The 18639-nt window shown below is 37.6% G+C and overlaps 1 protein-coding gene across 1 annotated transcript in view; it reads right to left on the bottom strand.

The window, feature by feature from the left end:
• LOC115927571 (mucin-2-like) overlaps nucleotides 1–18006 on the bottom strand; it is a 46198-nt gene extending 28192 nt beyond the window's left edge. Inside the window, exons 1-2 of the mRNA XM_030993632.1 lie at nucleotides 17891–18006; nucleotides 16919–17097 (exon numbers count right to left, since the gene is read on the bottom strand). Coding sequence (XP_030849492.1) covers nucleotides 16919–17097; nucleotides 17891–18006 — 295 coding nt within the window. The remainder of the gene's footprint in view (nucleotides 1–16918; nucleotides 17098–17890) is intronic.
• Between the last annotated feature and the right edge of the window lie 633 nt (nucleotides 18007–18639).

The following is an 18639-nucleotide window of genomic DNA, read 5'->3' on the forward strand; positions in this document are numbered from 1 at the left end:
AATCACAGAGTTCTGTATCGGTTTGCAATGACGATACTTTTTATCCTCCAGTGCCGCGTTGTTATGGTAAGGCCCTTTATCTAAACGACTATTCTGACCTTCTCTATGATGAAGTATTCTCATAAGTTATGGGCTATTGTAGGTCTAGAGTAACTTGAACCTCTATTGCATTACATATGGTATCTGATGTGTAGTGCCAGTCTGATGAGATCTTGTGCCAGTTCTTTATTTAACATAATAACAGCTTATGTCACACAAATTTGTAATATTTATATCCCGATGCTTTCTATGATATGTATACGATTAAACTTTACCAGCATTACACGAAAAACATGTAAACAAATAGGGGGCCAAAGAGGGGGCCCAATTCGTAGAAAAAATGTTTAGCGGCGAGTCAGCCAGCCGGCGAATAAGAAGAGGGGGTGGACGGAAAGACCACATTTTTTTCCTTTTCTTAAAAATTCGTCAGAAAATATTTAGCGCCGAATCAGTTGGGACTCCAGCTCTTATAACTCCTTGATCCAAGTGCTTATCTCTGCAATAGACAGTGATATTTGGTCAAGAATTTCGTTAATGTATGAGATTTATTGTATCATTACCAACGCTCCTCCTCCTCCTCCTCCTTCTTTCCCCTTTCCTTTTCTTCTCTGCAAGTCATTCTTTTTTATTTTTATTTGTATTGTTGTATCTACGTTGAGTGCTGCCGGCACGTCAAGCTACTCTGCTTATTTCTGTAGCCCTCCTGCATCTAATGTATGTTAATTATGCATTCAATATATTTGTTTAAGTTTTCCTAACAGTTTTTATATAATACCACAAGGACGGGTCAGTTGGTTATTTTACCTGACTGCTAAGAAATCACACATGCTTGTTAAAGTAAGCAACCAGACGGCCTATGGCTTTAGGTCCTCTCCGAGGGACCTGGTAATGAGGAGTAATGCCTTAGCAAAGGGCACCAGGGCAGCGCCTTGGTTTCAAACCCGGGTCACCGGATTACGAAACCACTGCTCTACCGACTGAGCTATCGCTCTCTACCATTTTTCAATTGTACTAAGCTACACCATAATCACCGACAAACAAACATTTAGTATACATGTATATAGCATGCAACAAATAATATTACCATCATGTTGCCTTTCTTCGAATTACCATTTAAAATGTGTAATGCGTATCAATCTTTTTCCAATGTTGTTTCAAGCCCAATGCAGTCGGCCTATAATCCCTAACTCTGATGCTACTTCAGCAAGTCCACCCCTTCATCACGGTGAACTACTCGTTGTAACGTGTAATACCGGCTACTCCACCTGGCAATCACAGAGCTCCACGTCAAGGTGTGCTGACGGAGAACTAAAACCAGATTTGTCTCTCTGTTACGGTAAGAACCGCCCCCTCCCCCACCACAAATAAATGCTTTTACCTGTAATTTATATGTCTCAATCAATATAATTGTTGTTGTTGTTGTTGATATCATAATATAATATTAATCTATAAAAATATTTAACCTGTATTTTATCCTTTGTTTTACATTCGAACGTTACTCTAATGAATTTTAATATTGAATCAATGTATCGCTGCATTTTACACTATCCATTTTCTTTCATTAGCATGTCTCTTTGTGTGATTTTTTTTTGTCTTCATTCAAACGAGTATCCTATTTGCAGGAAATATGTTCAAGTGACACTCAACTCCTGCAATATAAACAGTTTTCTGGACAATACCCGTTTGTGTTAGATCATAACTACCCACAATTCTTTAAAAAAAGATAATGCCTGAATCGTTGTGCAGTATGACATACATTCACCTCCATATTCAGAATTCCTTTTGTGCAATTACATTTCAAACCCCGGCCTGTGTCCTCGGTGAAATATAACAGTTCTGAATTTGTCGGTTTATATCTTAGGAGATATTCCCTCTATAAGCTGAAATAACAATACCGAACTGCATTTTTTTCTCCTAGGAACTTTATTGATCAATCTATATAACTCTTTAGATTGATCAATACAGTCCTGAGAAGATACAACCTTTATTTTTATCATGACTACATCATTAGCTCACAATCACGTCATGAATAGAGGGGAAAATATTAAAACTTTATAGCCAACAGTGTAAAAACAGTGCGTATACAAAAATGTGTACCAAACTTTGGTAGCTCCTTATTACAAATTCATGATGCAACGTAACTTATTCTTTGGTCAATGAGATTCTATTCATAACATTCTTTTTCGGGTAACTGAGCACCCGGGTCTTTAAAAGCTTTTGTCTAAATAGAATTGTATATGTAGCAAGTTTGGGCTGACGGAACGAATGTGGGTCAGGCAATTATGCATGAGCTTCTTTGGTCTAATAAATCGTTTTAAAATTAAATTTTGCCTCGTGCTTTCAGTCCTTTATTTTTTAATAAAAAGATGCAATGTATTTAGGGATAACCTACAATTATATCGAAAAGCCTCACGATATCTCTCTGCTCACTTGGGTTTTCTTTGCTCACTTGTCCGCTGCACCATTTCGCACCCATGGGGAGCATAACGCGTTTACCTCGAATAGCGAATGAAAACTCAAAGGTTAATAAACACAAACTTAAGAAGGAGCACATGTGATGATAATTTTGTAAAACAATGACAGTAGACTTTCATTAAAAAAGTTAACATCCCAAAAAACTTTATCCATTTTATATCACTCACAAAGAAGGGTTACCTTAAACAAGGGATTCGAATGAAGTCAAGATTTTAATCATCATAATAATAATAAATACATAAATAATAATAATAAATTTATATAGCGCAGCTTTTATACAAAATATATTCAGCTGCGCTGGTTAAGAGCTACTTAAAAAAAAAACTAAATTCTACAAAATAGGATATCTCACTTGAACAAATATGTTTTTAATTTGGATTTGAATACATTGAGAGATAGAGTGCTTTGTATTTATATTGGCAGGCTATTCCATAGTTTGGGGCAGCTTTAGCAAAAGCACGGTCCCCGAGAGTTATTTAGTTCTGCCTTGGGGAATCTGGAACAATAATTTATCTGTGGAACTGCGCAGGCTACGACTGTGGGACTGGACTTTGAGTTGAAGTAATTCTATTATGTAACTAGGAGCTTGACCACTCAATGATTTATAAACAATTCATAACATTTTGAAAGAAATTATTTGACGGACTGGCAACCGGTGGAGCTCTCTTAGAAGAGGTGCGGTTGAAGTGAATTTTGACCGACGATAGACAAGTCTTGCACATGCATTTTGGACTCTTTGTAACTGAGCTATCAGAAAATCAAGCATTCCAAACAGCAACCCGTTACAATAATCAAGCTTGCTTATGATGAGAGCATGTACAACCCTTTTCATACTCTCTTCATCAAAATACCAAAGAGAAAGAAAAAAGTGCTTATATTAAGCAATTCCTTTAATTTGAGTTGATAGTAACACCTTTTCTGTTCAACTGCCTAATAGTCATTAAATAGTCATTCATCACTCACGCCCAGACTTGGTACGAGGGGATCTTGACAGTACATTTGGAAAAGCCTGCTGCTCAGTCATCAGTGGCAGCCAGTTAAGAATATGGTATCGTTAGACAGGTTATTAGTTACCTTTTAATGTTATATGATCCAGGGTCACACAAGTTATTTTTCTTTAATTAGAAGCTACAAAAGTTTGGTAAATGTTTGTTTGATACGCACTCTACAACATCTTCTATATATATATATATGTATATACACCAACTTGTTGTAATAAAGTTAATATGTCCCATTTGCAGCCAACATCAAATTCTATAGAACATTGAAGAAATTATGAATATGTCACGTGTGTCCTATCTGTGACATTTAAACGTTAGCAGTGTCCTAGTATTCAAATTATGCAAGGAAATCCATTTACTTTCTAGTCTTCACTGTCAGACACTATTGAAGGACTGACTAAGTTCTTCTTATTTCATTGGGCATAACATACATAAAATTAGTTGTAAAAGTACATGAAAATTTGTCTACATCATGCAGTAACCCACTTCTTGTAATGGCCAAAATTTAACTGATTGAATCTTTGCGCAGGACGAAACGTACGACCATTCGGCACAATAATCTGAAAATCAGACTATTACAAAAATGTCCTGCTAATGACCATATCTGCTTAATGGCTATTTTTTGTTTACTACATGTGTCCTTCTAATGACGCCGTAAGGTAAATATACATATAGAAGACAATTTTGTTCTGTGAGAGGAGATTTAAAAACACACACTTATTACAAGACAGATTTGTTATATTTTGCTTTGAAGTTGTTTTATAGCAGTGTTTTATCTGTCTAACAGCCCAATGCAGCAGACCTGTCATTCCGAATTCTGATGCGACTTCGTCCAATCCTCTCCTGAACCATGGTGACGTCATTATTGTAAAGTGTAACAGTGGATATTCAAATGGAAATTCACAGTCCAGCTCGTCAGTATGCAGTTACGGATCTCTTAGCCCAACTGTAGCATTATGTTATGGTAAGGTTTTGATGTGGTTAAAACACGGTAAAAATTTAAGTATTATTTATTATCTCATCTCCCGAATTGATATAATGCGTTGTCCTTTTTAATCCTGGACTTTCAAACAGATATAAAAAGGTGGTACGGTAGTTTAACGCTAACCAACATGTGTTATCCTTTGTCTTAAAAGGTGCATTCTGTTGAGTAAAAGGATACTTAAAACAGAACAAGTACATGCCCCCCCCCAAAAAAAGGATTATATTCAGCAAGTTAACAACATGCCAGACCCTCTGTAAATAATCCAATGATTTGCAAAGTCATTTTCAAGCATTTTCAAATTTCTCTCACTCACTTTCTCTCTATACCAATCTCTCTTCTTTTATCTCTATTTCACCGTGTTGTGCAATACATTATCGTACAACGGGTACAACGGCTTTGCCGAAAGAGTGGGTACGTCGCGTCGCGTTGACTTGAACGCGATTGTTCGTTCAAAGCCCCCCCCCCCCCCCCCCGGTTTGGCACGAAAGGGTGCTTTGTTGACTGGAACGCGACCATTCAAATAATGGTTTTTACCTAGTCTTGCATATCATACGTATATTTATTAAAATAACAAGAAATAATATCCATTTCTTTCTATGTACGGAATTCAGAAAGCCCCCCATCCCTTATCTCGAAAGGGTGCAATACGCCAGGCGGGCGGTAGGCCTACTCCGTTATTTATTTATTTATTTGTTATTTAATTTTTAAAGACTGTTATGCATGACTAGTTTACATAAAAAAAAGTGAATTATATACATATAAATAAATGGATATTATTTTTAGTTGACATTGTTAGATATTTATTGAATTTATTAATTGATTTAATTCTTATATACTCCTGATCTGCTAGCCTACGTAAAAAACAGTTTTATTTAATTTTTGATTTTTTTTTTCTATTTTAAACATTTCAATTTAAAGGACTTAAATTTCTAGTCTTTAAATTATATTATAAACGTCTGATGTGGAAGACTGGTCATCGCACCCTTTCGGCCAAACCGGTGGGGGGGGGGGGGGGGGGGGTTGGACGAATGATCGCGTTCAAGTAAACGCGACGCGACGCGAAGCTACCCACCCTTTCGACATAAGCCGGATACAACCATTGTTAATGCCCGCGCCACACTGTCCCGAAGTTGACATAAGATGGACACACGATGAATGAAATTCCAAATTCGGCTCTGATCGTAAACACATCGGGCCATATCGGGCCATTTGTGAGGGCATCTGAAGCAATCGTGTGGCCGCCGGTAGATTTTTCAGGCTCCAGAAGCAACTTCGTGAGCGGTGGCAAAATCTTTGGCGTGCCAAAAGATTGTCCGAAGACCTTGCGATTGTTCATTTTCGTGTTGAATTCTTTTGTCCATTTTGCCCTTCGTAGGGCTATCGTGAGGGCATCTTGTCAAATCGTGTCGTCTTTGTAATTATTTCGTGTGATCATCGGTGCCATCGGGCATTTATCACCTCACGAAGACAATACAAAGGAAACAAGAAGCTGCCCGATTGTCTTCGGAAGGCAACACGACTACGTGAAACCCTCGCAATGCCATCGTGTAGCCATCGTATTATAATACGATGACATCCAGATGGGACCACGGTGTCGACAAAGACGGCTGAATTTAAGTAGCTCAAGCGTTTCCCATGTGTCATGAAAACGTGGAAATTTGTTGCAATAAGCTATATTTCTCGTATCTATACTGATTTGTTTTCAGATTGAATATATCATGTAATGCAATGTTTTATATTACAATATGTGTTTTTAATTTTGTTTGTAAACCTTTGTAATTCGGCTAAACGCCGCGATGAAAGTTTTAATTGAAATAAACCATTTTGAATGAGTGAATAAATGAATATAAAAAGCCAGCTTCATAGCCAGAGGCTTTTTCAAGTACCTCAAAAGTGCTCTTTTTTACGTAAGAAAAGTGCCCTTATAACTTCGTAAGTAGTGCCATTTTTACAGAGTAAAAGAGCCCATTTTACCTTAAAAAGTGCCCATTTCACTTTTGACAAGTGCCCCCTTCACCTCTGATAATTACTATATTTAAATTTAAGAGGTGCCTCTTTTACTTCGACCAGTGCCTCTTTTAATTTGTAGGAAGTGCCCCTTCACTTTTAATAACTACCATAAGCACACCTTTTATTTCCACGTGTGCCCCTTTTACAATCTAATAAGTGCCCCCTTTTCCGTATGATAAGTTTTCCCATTAGAACAAAAGAGCTCTTTCCCCTTTTCTTAAATGCCCCCTTTTCACCTATCAAAAGTGTCCCTTAAAATTATCATAAGTACCCCCTTTTCATATTTAGTCAAGTGCCTCTTTTCACGGGCGATAAATGCCCCTTTTACACCCCTGACAATTTCCTTTTTAACAATGATACGTGCCCTTTTCCTTTCTAATAAGGGCCCTATCCCCTTTTCATTAATTCCCATTTTCAACTCTTATGAATGCCCCTATCAAAATCTAATGGATGCCCCAATTCCGTCGACAAATTCCCATTTACCATTCTCATAAGTGCCTTTTAATAAGTGTCTCATCCTTTTCGATAAGTGTCCCCCTTTCTTCTATTTTTAAATGTGTCCCAAATTTAAAGTGAATATTAGGGCGATTTCTCCCAAAGCTCTCTCGCTACACTCACTCGCATTGATTTCATAGATGATATAATTATTTTGTTTGTTTTGTTTAGTTTTATTTCCACTTTTTCAAATCAATACATATAAACATTCAAATAAATATAATGAATAACATGGATGTTTGACAAAATATGTTTCAAGTTAAAATAAAAGTTTCTTACAAAAGGAAAAAGCAGGAGACCACATGTCGTAAGCGTAAATGCTTATGTTACTTATCAAAGGTCTTTTCAGTCTTCCGTTATTAGAATGTGAGTATAACCCATCAGTATTGGATTTAATTCTCTTTATAAGATGCAATTTCTTACACTGCGACCTCACAAATCTTAACATTTTTCCTCGCTCGCATATGAATATTAAGACCATCATTCCCAACTGCAAAGTATGATGCTTAAGCAATATCTTTTATGATGTACAAAGAGAAATAAATATTGAGAGCATCCCTGTTAATGTAACCACAATGTATATGGGTACATACCAATGTCTAACAATTTGTATATTTTCGATCTGAGATTTCCCTTGGTAGGTGTCCCTTTTTTTCAAGAAAGTGCCCTTTTTTGTTGGTCCCGTCACCAAATTTGGAAGTCGCTCCGACGCCCCTGCTCTGAGCATCATTAATTTCCGATCAGCAATTGAATTTTCCACCGTCGGTCGAAGGTTTTATATCATCGGGAGGTCTCGTGACGCCTTCGTGACCTAGTCGGAACGCATCGTAACTCAATACGACGTCGTGTAGTCATTGTGTGGCCTTCGTGTGGCCTGCGGGTACACTTCTTATTACAAATTCACATCTTCGTATTGCAGTAGTGAGTGGTTCGGATGCCATCGTGTGACCTTCTGTAGGCTTCGTACTTGCTTCGGCTGTTGGTTGGCTGTTGACCAAGTATGGGGCCATCTTCGTGCGAAGTTCAAATTTTCTTCATCGTGTTTCCATCTTAAGTCAACTTCGGGACAGTGTGACGCGGGCATAAATGATTATGTCTTTAATGTAAACTTGTGTTATTTTGTTCTAAAAGCCCAATGCAACAGACCGGTAATTGCGAACTCGGATGCTTCCTCGCCGTATCCTGTTCTGGATCATGGCGAGGCTCTTACTATAACGTGCGACACAGGTTACTCGAACGGACAATCAAGGAGTATGACGACAGTTTGCAAAGATGGGATGATTAACCTTCCGTTGCCATTTTGTTATGGTAAGTAGTAAAACAATACACATGCCTACCGTAGTTACGAAATACAAAACCCGTTTGGAGTGTGTTAGCTTCCAAAGTAAAAATTATATATTTTCGATGTCGGGGTATACATTAAGCTCCTTCAATTGATAGGTCTTTGTTCAAATATTTTATTTACAAATAACGTACGGAAAAAATGTGTTATGGGGGCGGGTGTTCCTGCATGCAAGCGCCTGTAGCGAATGAAATCATCGCATTGAAGATTGTGACTGCTTGTGAGGCGCTGAATAATTACAATGACTCAGGGAGTGTTAGTCCGTCTCCAAGGCCTTTAATCATTCACTTTACCTTTACTCTGTGAAAACTGTACATGATAAAGCATAACATGAATGCATAATAAGTATGTGTTTATGAATATAAGTTTCACAATATTATGGCAGCTATAGCACGCTACTAAATCAAAGGCATTGTCTGAATTTAGTGTCTAACTCTTTTTTATGTTTGCTTGTAAATCTTATATAAATAATTATAAGTCAGACACTTGACAAATCTCTCTAAAATTCATGTAGAATGTCATAGCTAACACTTAATTTAACTTACATCATCTTTATCATGTCTAAACCAGATTTAACACGGTTTCAACTCAGAATGTGACCATTAATTAGCGAGCTTGAATGACTTTATCATAGTCAATGAACACAATAACAAAGTCATAACCTTGACCTGTCATTTACACAAATATGCTCATATTTCTTTAACTGGCAAACAAAAACTTCCAACTTTCTCAAAGATGAAGATTATATTTTAATTTTGTATGTTCATGCAATATAATGGTGGATTACTGATACTAAAGTGGTTTTATGTTAATTATTACTTTCTATTTCAATTCATCATCTTCTAGACTTGTTTGAGTGCTTTTGTTCAGGTGTGCTTTATATTGATGTTTATGCATCCCCTCACGAATTTCATAAGAATGAAGCTTGGTAACTCACTTGAAATGGCAGAGGATGATTGGATTGATACATCACTTGAAGCGTATAAACTTTATTCCATACACTGTTAAAACGAGTTTTAAAAAACTGCGGGTTATAACAATGTTGATTAAAAAACACTCGACCATGGTTAAAAATGTAGTGTTGATTAAAATTTACTTTTAATCTTGCGTTGGTTAAAAACAGTGTTGATCAAAACTATTCCTTTTAACCTATGTTGGTTAAGTCCAAGTCGTTGGCAAACATTGTAACCCACCATGGATTAAAAACAAAATTCCGACAGTAATGATAGCCCCCTTCCGGTTAAAGTTTAATCAATGTTGATTAAAGTACTGGTCACGTGACCCAACGGAACGATATCGAAGCGCGTAGCTAGCGATCGCTCGACACAATACACTCGCTACAAGTACACAAAGTACATGCTATGCGTGCGACAAAATTAACAATGGAGGATGTCGCGAGGTCGCTAAGGAAATGGGGGTTCGGACGGTCTCATCTCCGTGTTTTCAGGTAAGAAATTATTTTGATATTATCATCATCAATTCTAAGATTGTAAGGAAGAGGTGAAATAAGGTTCTTGCTCAAATCAAAAACGATATGTGTCCCGTTAGGCTGTACATAGCTCAACCAGTAAGTAACTTTTTACTTGCACCATTATGTGAGCATTGCACAATGCACCTGGCTCTCGTAAGCACACACACTCGTCAGTCTGCAAGAATCTTCAACTGTGAAGGAGGCACGGACCCAAAGAAAGAGGAGTGTATTACGGATTACCTACCCAAATTACATGCATGAATGATGACTAGAACTATGTTTTTTTTTTAAATCTAATTATCATCATGAAATGAAACGTCTTGAATATGCATGCAATTTGGGTAGGTCATATCCGTTACACTTACTGAATACTGATTGAGCTACAACCTACGGGCCCGGGACACAAAACGTTTTTAATTTGAGCAAGAACCTTATTTCACTTCTTCCTTACAATTTTAGCATTGATGATAATCATATTAAAACAATTTCCTACCTGCAAACACGAGGATATAAGACCTCCAAACCCCAACCAACCAACAGTGGTTAAAAACTGTAACCAACAACCCACTAAGGTTTAACCAACAACGTGTGAATTAATCAAATCAGAATTAACCTACAATGGTTACAATTTTAACCAACGACCCATGTAAGTTTAACCAACATCATGTGAATCAGCCCTGAACAAAGCATAAAGAACCAACAAATGGTTAAAGTTTAATCAACACCATTTTAACCAACATTGAGCAAATTTGTTTAACCAATAATTGATTAAAATTTTTTAATCAACCACGGATTAAATTTTAATCAAGAGGCCGTTGGTTAAAGTTTAACCAACGATTGTGTGATTCATATGGTAATCACCGTGGTTAATTAAAATGTTAACCAAGTTGATTAAAAGTTGTAATACTTGTTCTAACAGTGTGTCAAGATTGTTATTCCCGAACCCTGTTTTTACACACACCATCAGCCCAATGCAGCCGTAAAGTTATACCGAACTCAGATTCATCTTCGTCCTCTCCTCCAATACATCACGGTGATGTCCTAATCGTAACGTGTAATGAGGGGTACTCAGGTGGACAAGGGAATAGCACGACTTCCGGTTGTAGTAATGGAACATTCAACCCGCCATTACCCTCTTGTTACGGTAAGATAAAGACTACTCATCATCAATTACGCACAGTGATTATAAACTTCTAAATACGAAAATATAATAGCATTGGTCATAATAACAATAATAATGACAATAATAATAATTATGATATTGATATTATCTACAACATCAACAACAATAGGAGTGGTAACAATAATGATGTTGATGATAATTTCAAATTATTTTGTCATCATATATGTTCGTTGAACCATTATCGTTAAAGACCTCGCATCAATATCGGTGTTAACCTTGGTTCCTTCATATCAACCTTTGCATGTCGCTCTTTTCTTATTTATGTTCACTGATACATAAGAGGGCTCCAAAAATCCAAGCTTCATGATTACGCCATAGCCATCCTATATCGGCATACTAGATACATGTTACATGTTCTAATTATGTACTGTATTATACATTTTGTATCTATTTATATTCATGTACATCGAAATGTATACTTGAAAATATACATGAACAAAAACATGAAATTTAAAGTAAAGAGCAATGATTAATAAAAAAAGATTATAGTAATAATGATAATCAGGAAAATCAAAAATCAAAATGAAAATAACAATGCCTTTTATTTTATTTTGTTAAAAAGCGCTTTTATAAGTCACAACGGAACATACAACAACTGTTACAGTATCGATATTGTTTTTGTTTTTCAGCCGACTGCAAACCCTTGACAAATCCTGATTATGGGGAGGTAGTAATAGGCTCGAATCCCTATTCTCACAGAGAAGTGGCTGTCTTCGAATGCAACGAGAATTATACCTTAGTCGGCAACAAGGAAATCTACTGCTATGACGGATTATGGGACAAGGATCCACCAGTGTGCATGGGTAATTTCCCCCCTCTAACGTCACAAACACACATACATGCGCGCTCCCACACGCTCCATCACGTATACACATAGTTCAAGAGAATAGGCAAATCCTGAAATCTTCATTTAAATTCGACAATGTATTTTCTTAGCGTCATGAATCTGTAAAGGCATTACTGTATGTCTCAAAATGAAGAAAATCTTTAATACTAAAGATGCTCTTTATCAAGAGTAACTTTTGATTGATACCTACTTAAGTCACTAATACGTCGCACGATACAGTACATTGATTGAAGATGACAGGTACGAACGAATGTAACTTTACTGGCGTCGAGACTCAAAACTTATTAAAAATGGCAAAATAATCCTTTGAAATGTTGTTCTGATTCTATGCCATCATATTACAACCATTAGTTCCGATTCGTTGTTATCATTGCATGAATATGATTATAATAACGATTTCTTTAAATGTTTTTACATGAAGCTCCCTGTAGCATGCCAGAGATCCCTAATTCAGATGCGATTTCACCAAACCCTCATGTTCCCCATGGAACTGCCATTACCGTGACATGCAACGGTGGATACACGAACGGTGATACGGCGAGGACTACCATAATCTGCGATAATGGAAGAATTTCCCCTGACAAAACAAAATGTTTCGGTGAGATATTTATTGGGTACAATGCTTACTTGTTTTGTCATCGTAGCTTGTAACAAATTTGATTGTTTTTCTGTTTAAATCCTTTACGGGACAATTAAAGGTCGGAAGTTATAGACACATGGTAAAGAGAAAGCTTACTTCATAATTACTTGCATGGTTTACGTTTTAATGGTACATTATTAATGTTAACATCATTTGTGTAATTTTTTCGATGATTACCCATACGTTTAAGCCGGATTGGCATCTTAATACTAAACAGAATGTTAAAGAGTTGGATTAAAATATAAAAGGTATCACAGGAATAAAATGGCAATGTTATCTGCGGGATGCCACGTTTGCTTCTTTAAAATATTTTACGATAGGTTTACATAGTAAAAGTGAAATCAATACGGATTTTCTTTTGGTTGAAGTCTCTCGTTTTACATGATTGATGGTTTTTTGCAGAAACAAAAATGGAAGGCCAAGATGTAGCTATGATCGTTTTAGGAGTACTTATACCCGCAGGCGGATTTGGTAGGTATTTACATCTCATTTAGTACAAAAGTATACAAATATATACTGACTTGAGAGGTTCTGGCTAAAACTATGGGCAAGATTTGACTCCTTTTGTAGAATTGGAGTCACCGAGGCCCATAGTTTCAACTAGTACCTCAACAAGAAGGCATGGTATATTTGTTTTTGTATCCTGCGATCATTGAAGAAATGATCAAAACAAATATTTAAAGCCCCATGTAAAGTGTAAGAGCCCAAACAATTTGATGGCAAAATTTCACTTTAATTGTTAAATAATGTGAAAGATGATATCATTTAAGACACATTTCTGCAAGGATTTTCAAAACAAAAGCATTTGAAGTCGAATATCGATAAAAGGATACAAAACTTAGGTTTTCTGCGTACAACAAAAAACCCAACTTATGTATTTATTTAATATTTTAATATTTTACAGTTTTAATAACACATTTGCTCATTAGTAGCCGTAAAAGATAATTTTATTTAAAGGTGAAATTCAAAGAAAATCACAAATATGTCAACTAATGTATCACTAGAAACTGGTAAGCTAACAGACGGCCATCGTATACGTTTTAGGTCAACTACATATGGGGTGATGTATACAAATAAAAATACAACCACCTCCATAGCAGCTGGGATATACGAGAGATTCACCGGAAAAATAACGATGTTTTAATGACGTCACTATATGGACCAATACTGCCCAAGCAGACGACATCCCATAAAGAATGAACATAATTGCAAAGCTATTATTTGTCAAATTATAACGAGTTTAGTGTATATAAATGTAATAGCATGTCAAACCATTCAAAAGGGGATATGACCCGATTCTGATAACTTAAATCTTTTGCTTGTAAATACACAGGATAGGGGTTAATCAACAATCAAACAAACCAGACTTTCAAATTGAAAACCCCCCGGAATGATATTAAAAACGGCATTTGTCCCCTCTTGAAACGCCGAACATACCGCGGTGTGTGTAGCTGAATATACAATGGCGTCATATTTTGTTTACAAGCGACAGATTCCTTTATTTTTGTATCGCTGCATTTGTCATCAAAATAAAACCCTGCGCGGGGTTTACTTACTTACTTTGATGTTTACTTTGATGTTGAAGCGTAAAGATAAACTTATTTGCCCCTCCAGGTAATGCTATCTCTCTTGTATGGACTGTACTTAAGGGGGTGGCTGTACCAATATTTCCACAGGATGGATTTTACAGTTGTTGCTCTGACTGCTGAGTCTGGTAAGGAATTCCAGTTGTTGCAACTTCGCACAGAGAAGGAATTTTGACGAAGCACAGATTTACACTTTGGCTTCCTTACTTTCATACTGTGGCCTCTGGTTCTAGATTCATGGACGTAAGATTTGAATCAGCTCAGCTCTCTGTCTTCGGTAAATGAGTGTCTCTAACCCGAGGGCTTTCAATCTCTCATGGTATTGTAGGTGACGAATATGTGCGAGTTGACGGGTAGCTCTTTGCTGCACTTTTTCAAGTAAGTCTTCGTCTTTCTTGAACTTGGGACACCAGACCGAGTTGCAATATTCAAGAGTAGGCCGGATAATGGTCTTGTAGAGCATAAGCCATCCTTTTTCATTTAGACTTGAAAAGGATCTCTTTATGATACCCAACTTGATGTTGGCTCTTCTTGCTACATCTGCCACATGATCTGAGAATGAGAGTGCAGAGTCAAAAGTTACGCCAAGGTCCTTCTCACAGTCGGATACAGGTATATTGCTAACTTCGCCAGCATTTGCTATGGTGTAGTCAAATTCGGGTTACGCCTCCCATAATGAATGACCTTGCATTTCGAGACATTGAATTGTAATTGCCATTTCTCAGCCCATCTCTGAACAGCTTGAATATCCTGTTGAAGGATTCCGGCATCACTTCTGTTTTCCACAACACTATAGATTTTTGTATCGTCTGCAAATAGTTTAATTCCAGATTTTACATTCTCAGGCAAATTGTCAATAAAACAAAGAAATAGGATAGGCCCGAGAACACTTCCTTGTGGAATTCCACTGGATACTGGGCACGATGGTGATTGTTTACCGTTAACTGACACTCTCTGTGATCGTCCTGTCAAGTACCCCTTTATCCAGTTATGGACGCGTCCTGAAATACCATTGGCTTGTAGCTTAACAAGGAGACGTTTGTGAGGGACAGTGTCGAATGCCTTCCTGTAATCTAAATAGATGCAGTCGATACTATGGCCGTTATCAATTTTTGCTGTCCATTCTTCAAGTACCTCAAGAATTTGGGTAGCGCAGGACCTGCCAAATCGAAAACCATGTTGATGGTCGTCCAATAGGTTATTAATCTCTAGGTGCTCAATCAGTGCCTTTCTCACAATCCTCTCCATGATCTTGCACACTATCGATGTAAGACTGACAGGTCGATAGTTTGTCGGATCGTTTTTCCTCCCTTTCTTGAAGAGTGGCACCATAATAGCCTCTTTCCAGACATCTGGTATATTTCCCTTCTTCATAAGCTTAGTGAAGATAATCTGGAAAGGCTCAACCAATTCGTAGCGCAGTTCTTTCAGCACTCTAGAGTGTATCCCGTCTGGGCCTGCCGATTTGTTAATGTCTAGCTTGGAAAGCAGAACAGAAATATCCTCTGTACGAAATTCTACATCTTCAAGTGATTCATGAGTTCTGCTTGGTGCGTTGAGAATTGATTCCACGTCTTATTGTGTAAAGACACTTCCAAAAAACAGATTATTTGCTTTTTCCTGGTCTGATTTTGCCCAAGATCCATTAGGTCTGGAATGGCACCTTTAGTTTTAGTTTGCCTTTTAACATAGTGCCAGAAACTCTTAACGTTGACTTTAACTTCATCAGCAATCTTGTTTACAAAGTCAGATTTAGCTCTCTTGATTTCTGAAGTTGCCACATTCCTGTGACTAACGTACGTTGACCATTCAGCATCGCACCTGGTCTTCTGATATTTATTCCAAGATTTGTGTTTTAAGTCTACTACTTGTTTACATCGTTGGTTGAACCATTCAGGTTGTCTCTTTGAACGTCTTTTCTTCAGTGGAACATAAGACTCGATACAAATGTGGACTGTCTTTTCAAAGAAATTCCAAGCCTCCAGTCCTGTAAGTTCGTGAAGTTCTTCTTCCCAATGAATGTATTTTAGTGATTCTCTCATCTTGTCATAGTCGGCATGGTAATAACTTCTGACATAGGGTTCTTCCTCCTTCTTCTCTGTCCCAATCAGTAAATGCATGTTCAATGTAATATGGTCACTCTTTCCAATGGGTGTATCATAGCTAATGTGCGATAAAAGATCCTCCTCGTTTGTGAACACCAGGTCAAGTAGACTAGGGACATGACCAGTCCTATATCGTGTTGATGACTGCACATGTTGGTAGAGGTAAAGGTCCTCAACATAGGAGAGAAATTCAGATGAGTGATCCGCCCCACTATCGGCTCGGTGAAGATCCCAATTGATGTTCTTGTAATTAAAGTCTCCAACAATAAGTAGGTTATCAGGTTTACCAGCACATACTTTTGACATCAAATTACAAAGCTCCTGGTTATTGTCAGTACTGCTTGATGGGGATCTATAAATACAACCCACTCAAACAATCCTGTTCTTGATCTCTAACTGTACCCACAATGATTCCTTGAATTTGGCACCATCCACATCCACCATAGAGCATGAGTAAACATTCCTCACATATATTGCGACATTACGTTGAGCATGAGAAAAAATTTCCAGGTAAAAATAAGCTGATATCCTTCTAATTCCAATTCACTTGATTGTATTTCATACTGAACATTTTTGGGGTATATTTCTGTAAGTGCTATCACATCAGGTGTGTTCTTAAGAAGTCTTAGCTTAAATTCCTCCCTTTTATTCAGAAATTAATCACAGTTTGTATACAAAACATAAAGAAAAGAATCATCAAATCTGTCAGCGTAATAATTTGCTTCGCTTGGTGCTTCACTTGGTGCATCACTTGGTGATTCACTTGGTGCATCACTTGGTGCTTCAGTTGGTGCATCACTTGGTGCTTCACTTGGTGCATCACTTGGTGCTTCACTTGGTGCATCACTTGGTGCATCACTTGGTGCATCACTTAGTGCATCACTTGATGCTTTACTTGGTGCTTCACTTGGTGCTTCACTTGGTGCATCACAAAAATTCGTAGAATGGTGATTGGAAAAATTTGATTTATCCCGTTGTGCTCCACTATCAAAAGTTGATATTATCTCTGTGCTAGTGCATGAAACAGTGCTGGTGCTACTATGTACATGATTAGTTGCTACTGGATTACTCCGTCTCTCTGGAACTTTCGTCATTGCGAAAACTCCGCTGCAAAGTCTCACCAGGATTCGCATGTTTGTTTACCTTCTGTGCTCTGACTTTGTTGGTTTCAAGATTTGCATCACCATTGCCTATTGTAGTACTTTTCACCTGCACTATCCGCCCATTACGAATAACCAAGTTCTGCTCCTCTTTCTCGCTTCTGGCCTTCAGATCACTCCTAAGCTTCTTGTAGGCATCACGTTCCGATCCTGTACGGTCCTTAGTCACAACTATCAGTCTATCACCTTCCCCCACCTCAGATTTGAACTTCCGAAGGACTTCATTTCTTGATAACTCCGACTCTAAGACAACCTTAAGCGGCCGAGAGGCATCAGTCTTTTTCCCCAAACGATATAAAGTTCAGCAGTTCGCGATGATCCAAGAGAGTTATGGACTAGCGATTTGACTTTTTGGAAGTCATCTTCCATACTGTCCTCAGGGTTACTACTTTTTGGCTCTGGAATGCCAACAAAATATCAGGTTAGGTTTCCTTCTTTCCTTCTCTTCCATCTCCACAAACTTGTCAGATATAAGTTTTTCAACTTTGTCAACTATGTCTTGTTCAAACCCAGATGCAAGTCCTTTTCCCCACATTTTAATATTCGCCAACTTTCTGTTCACTGTCTTGTAGGTTCCTCTACACTCCTCTCTATATCCATTGACATCTCTCTTCAACTCGTTAAACTCCTGCCGGAGGTTGTCGTGTTGGTTCTGAAGTAGGGTCATAGTTTAGAGCATACTCCTTGCATGGCCTTTGCAAATATTACAGTACCAGTGAATAATGCCTGGCTCCTCGCCCAGTAATTCGTAAAGTTTAGTTGAAACTTGCTGGAAATAACAATGGAACCAGATCTGGCACAGCTCACACTCAATGACAGGATCATTCTCATGAACAGATTCGTGACAATAGCCACAACTACTTGCGAAGTCACTTGAAGAAATTGGATCTCTAGTACTCCTTACTGGCCTGGGTGATCCATGTCGACGTTTAGAATCATCATTTACACTAGTAACACTTCCTCTGGTAGGTCTTTTGTTAAAAGTACCCTTTTCTACACCACTAGCTCTGCGACTTGCCATTATGATAAACCAGTAGCTTAGTCACAACTTATAGCAACCAAAGTATTCAAATCAAGTACACAGATAATGCACACTCAGGCAGTAAGTGCATGAATTGGATCTGATAAATTTAGTTTTAAAAATTACAAGTGACCTCAGAACCAAACGCACTCCAAAATGTAGCAAAATCTGCTCCAAAGTAGAGAATCAAGCTATAATAAGTGTAGCTAAGACAATATAATAAGGCATCAATGAAAAAGTGTACTTATCGATCTCCAATGCTTAGCTAGAATGATGACC

This window comes from Strongylocentrotus purpuratus, unplaced genomic scaffold (assembly GCF_000002235.5).
Source record: "Strongylocentrotus purpuratus isolate Spur 01 unplaced genomic scaffold, Spur_5.0 spur5_scaffold_20, whole genome shotgun sequence".
Taxonomy (NCBI): domain Eukaryota; kingdom Metazoa; phylum Echinodermata; class Echinoidea; order Camarodonta; family Strongylocentrotidae; genus Strongylocentrotus; species Strongylocentrotus purpuratus.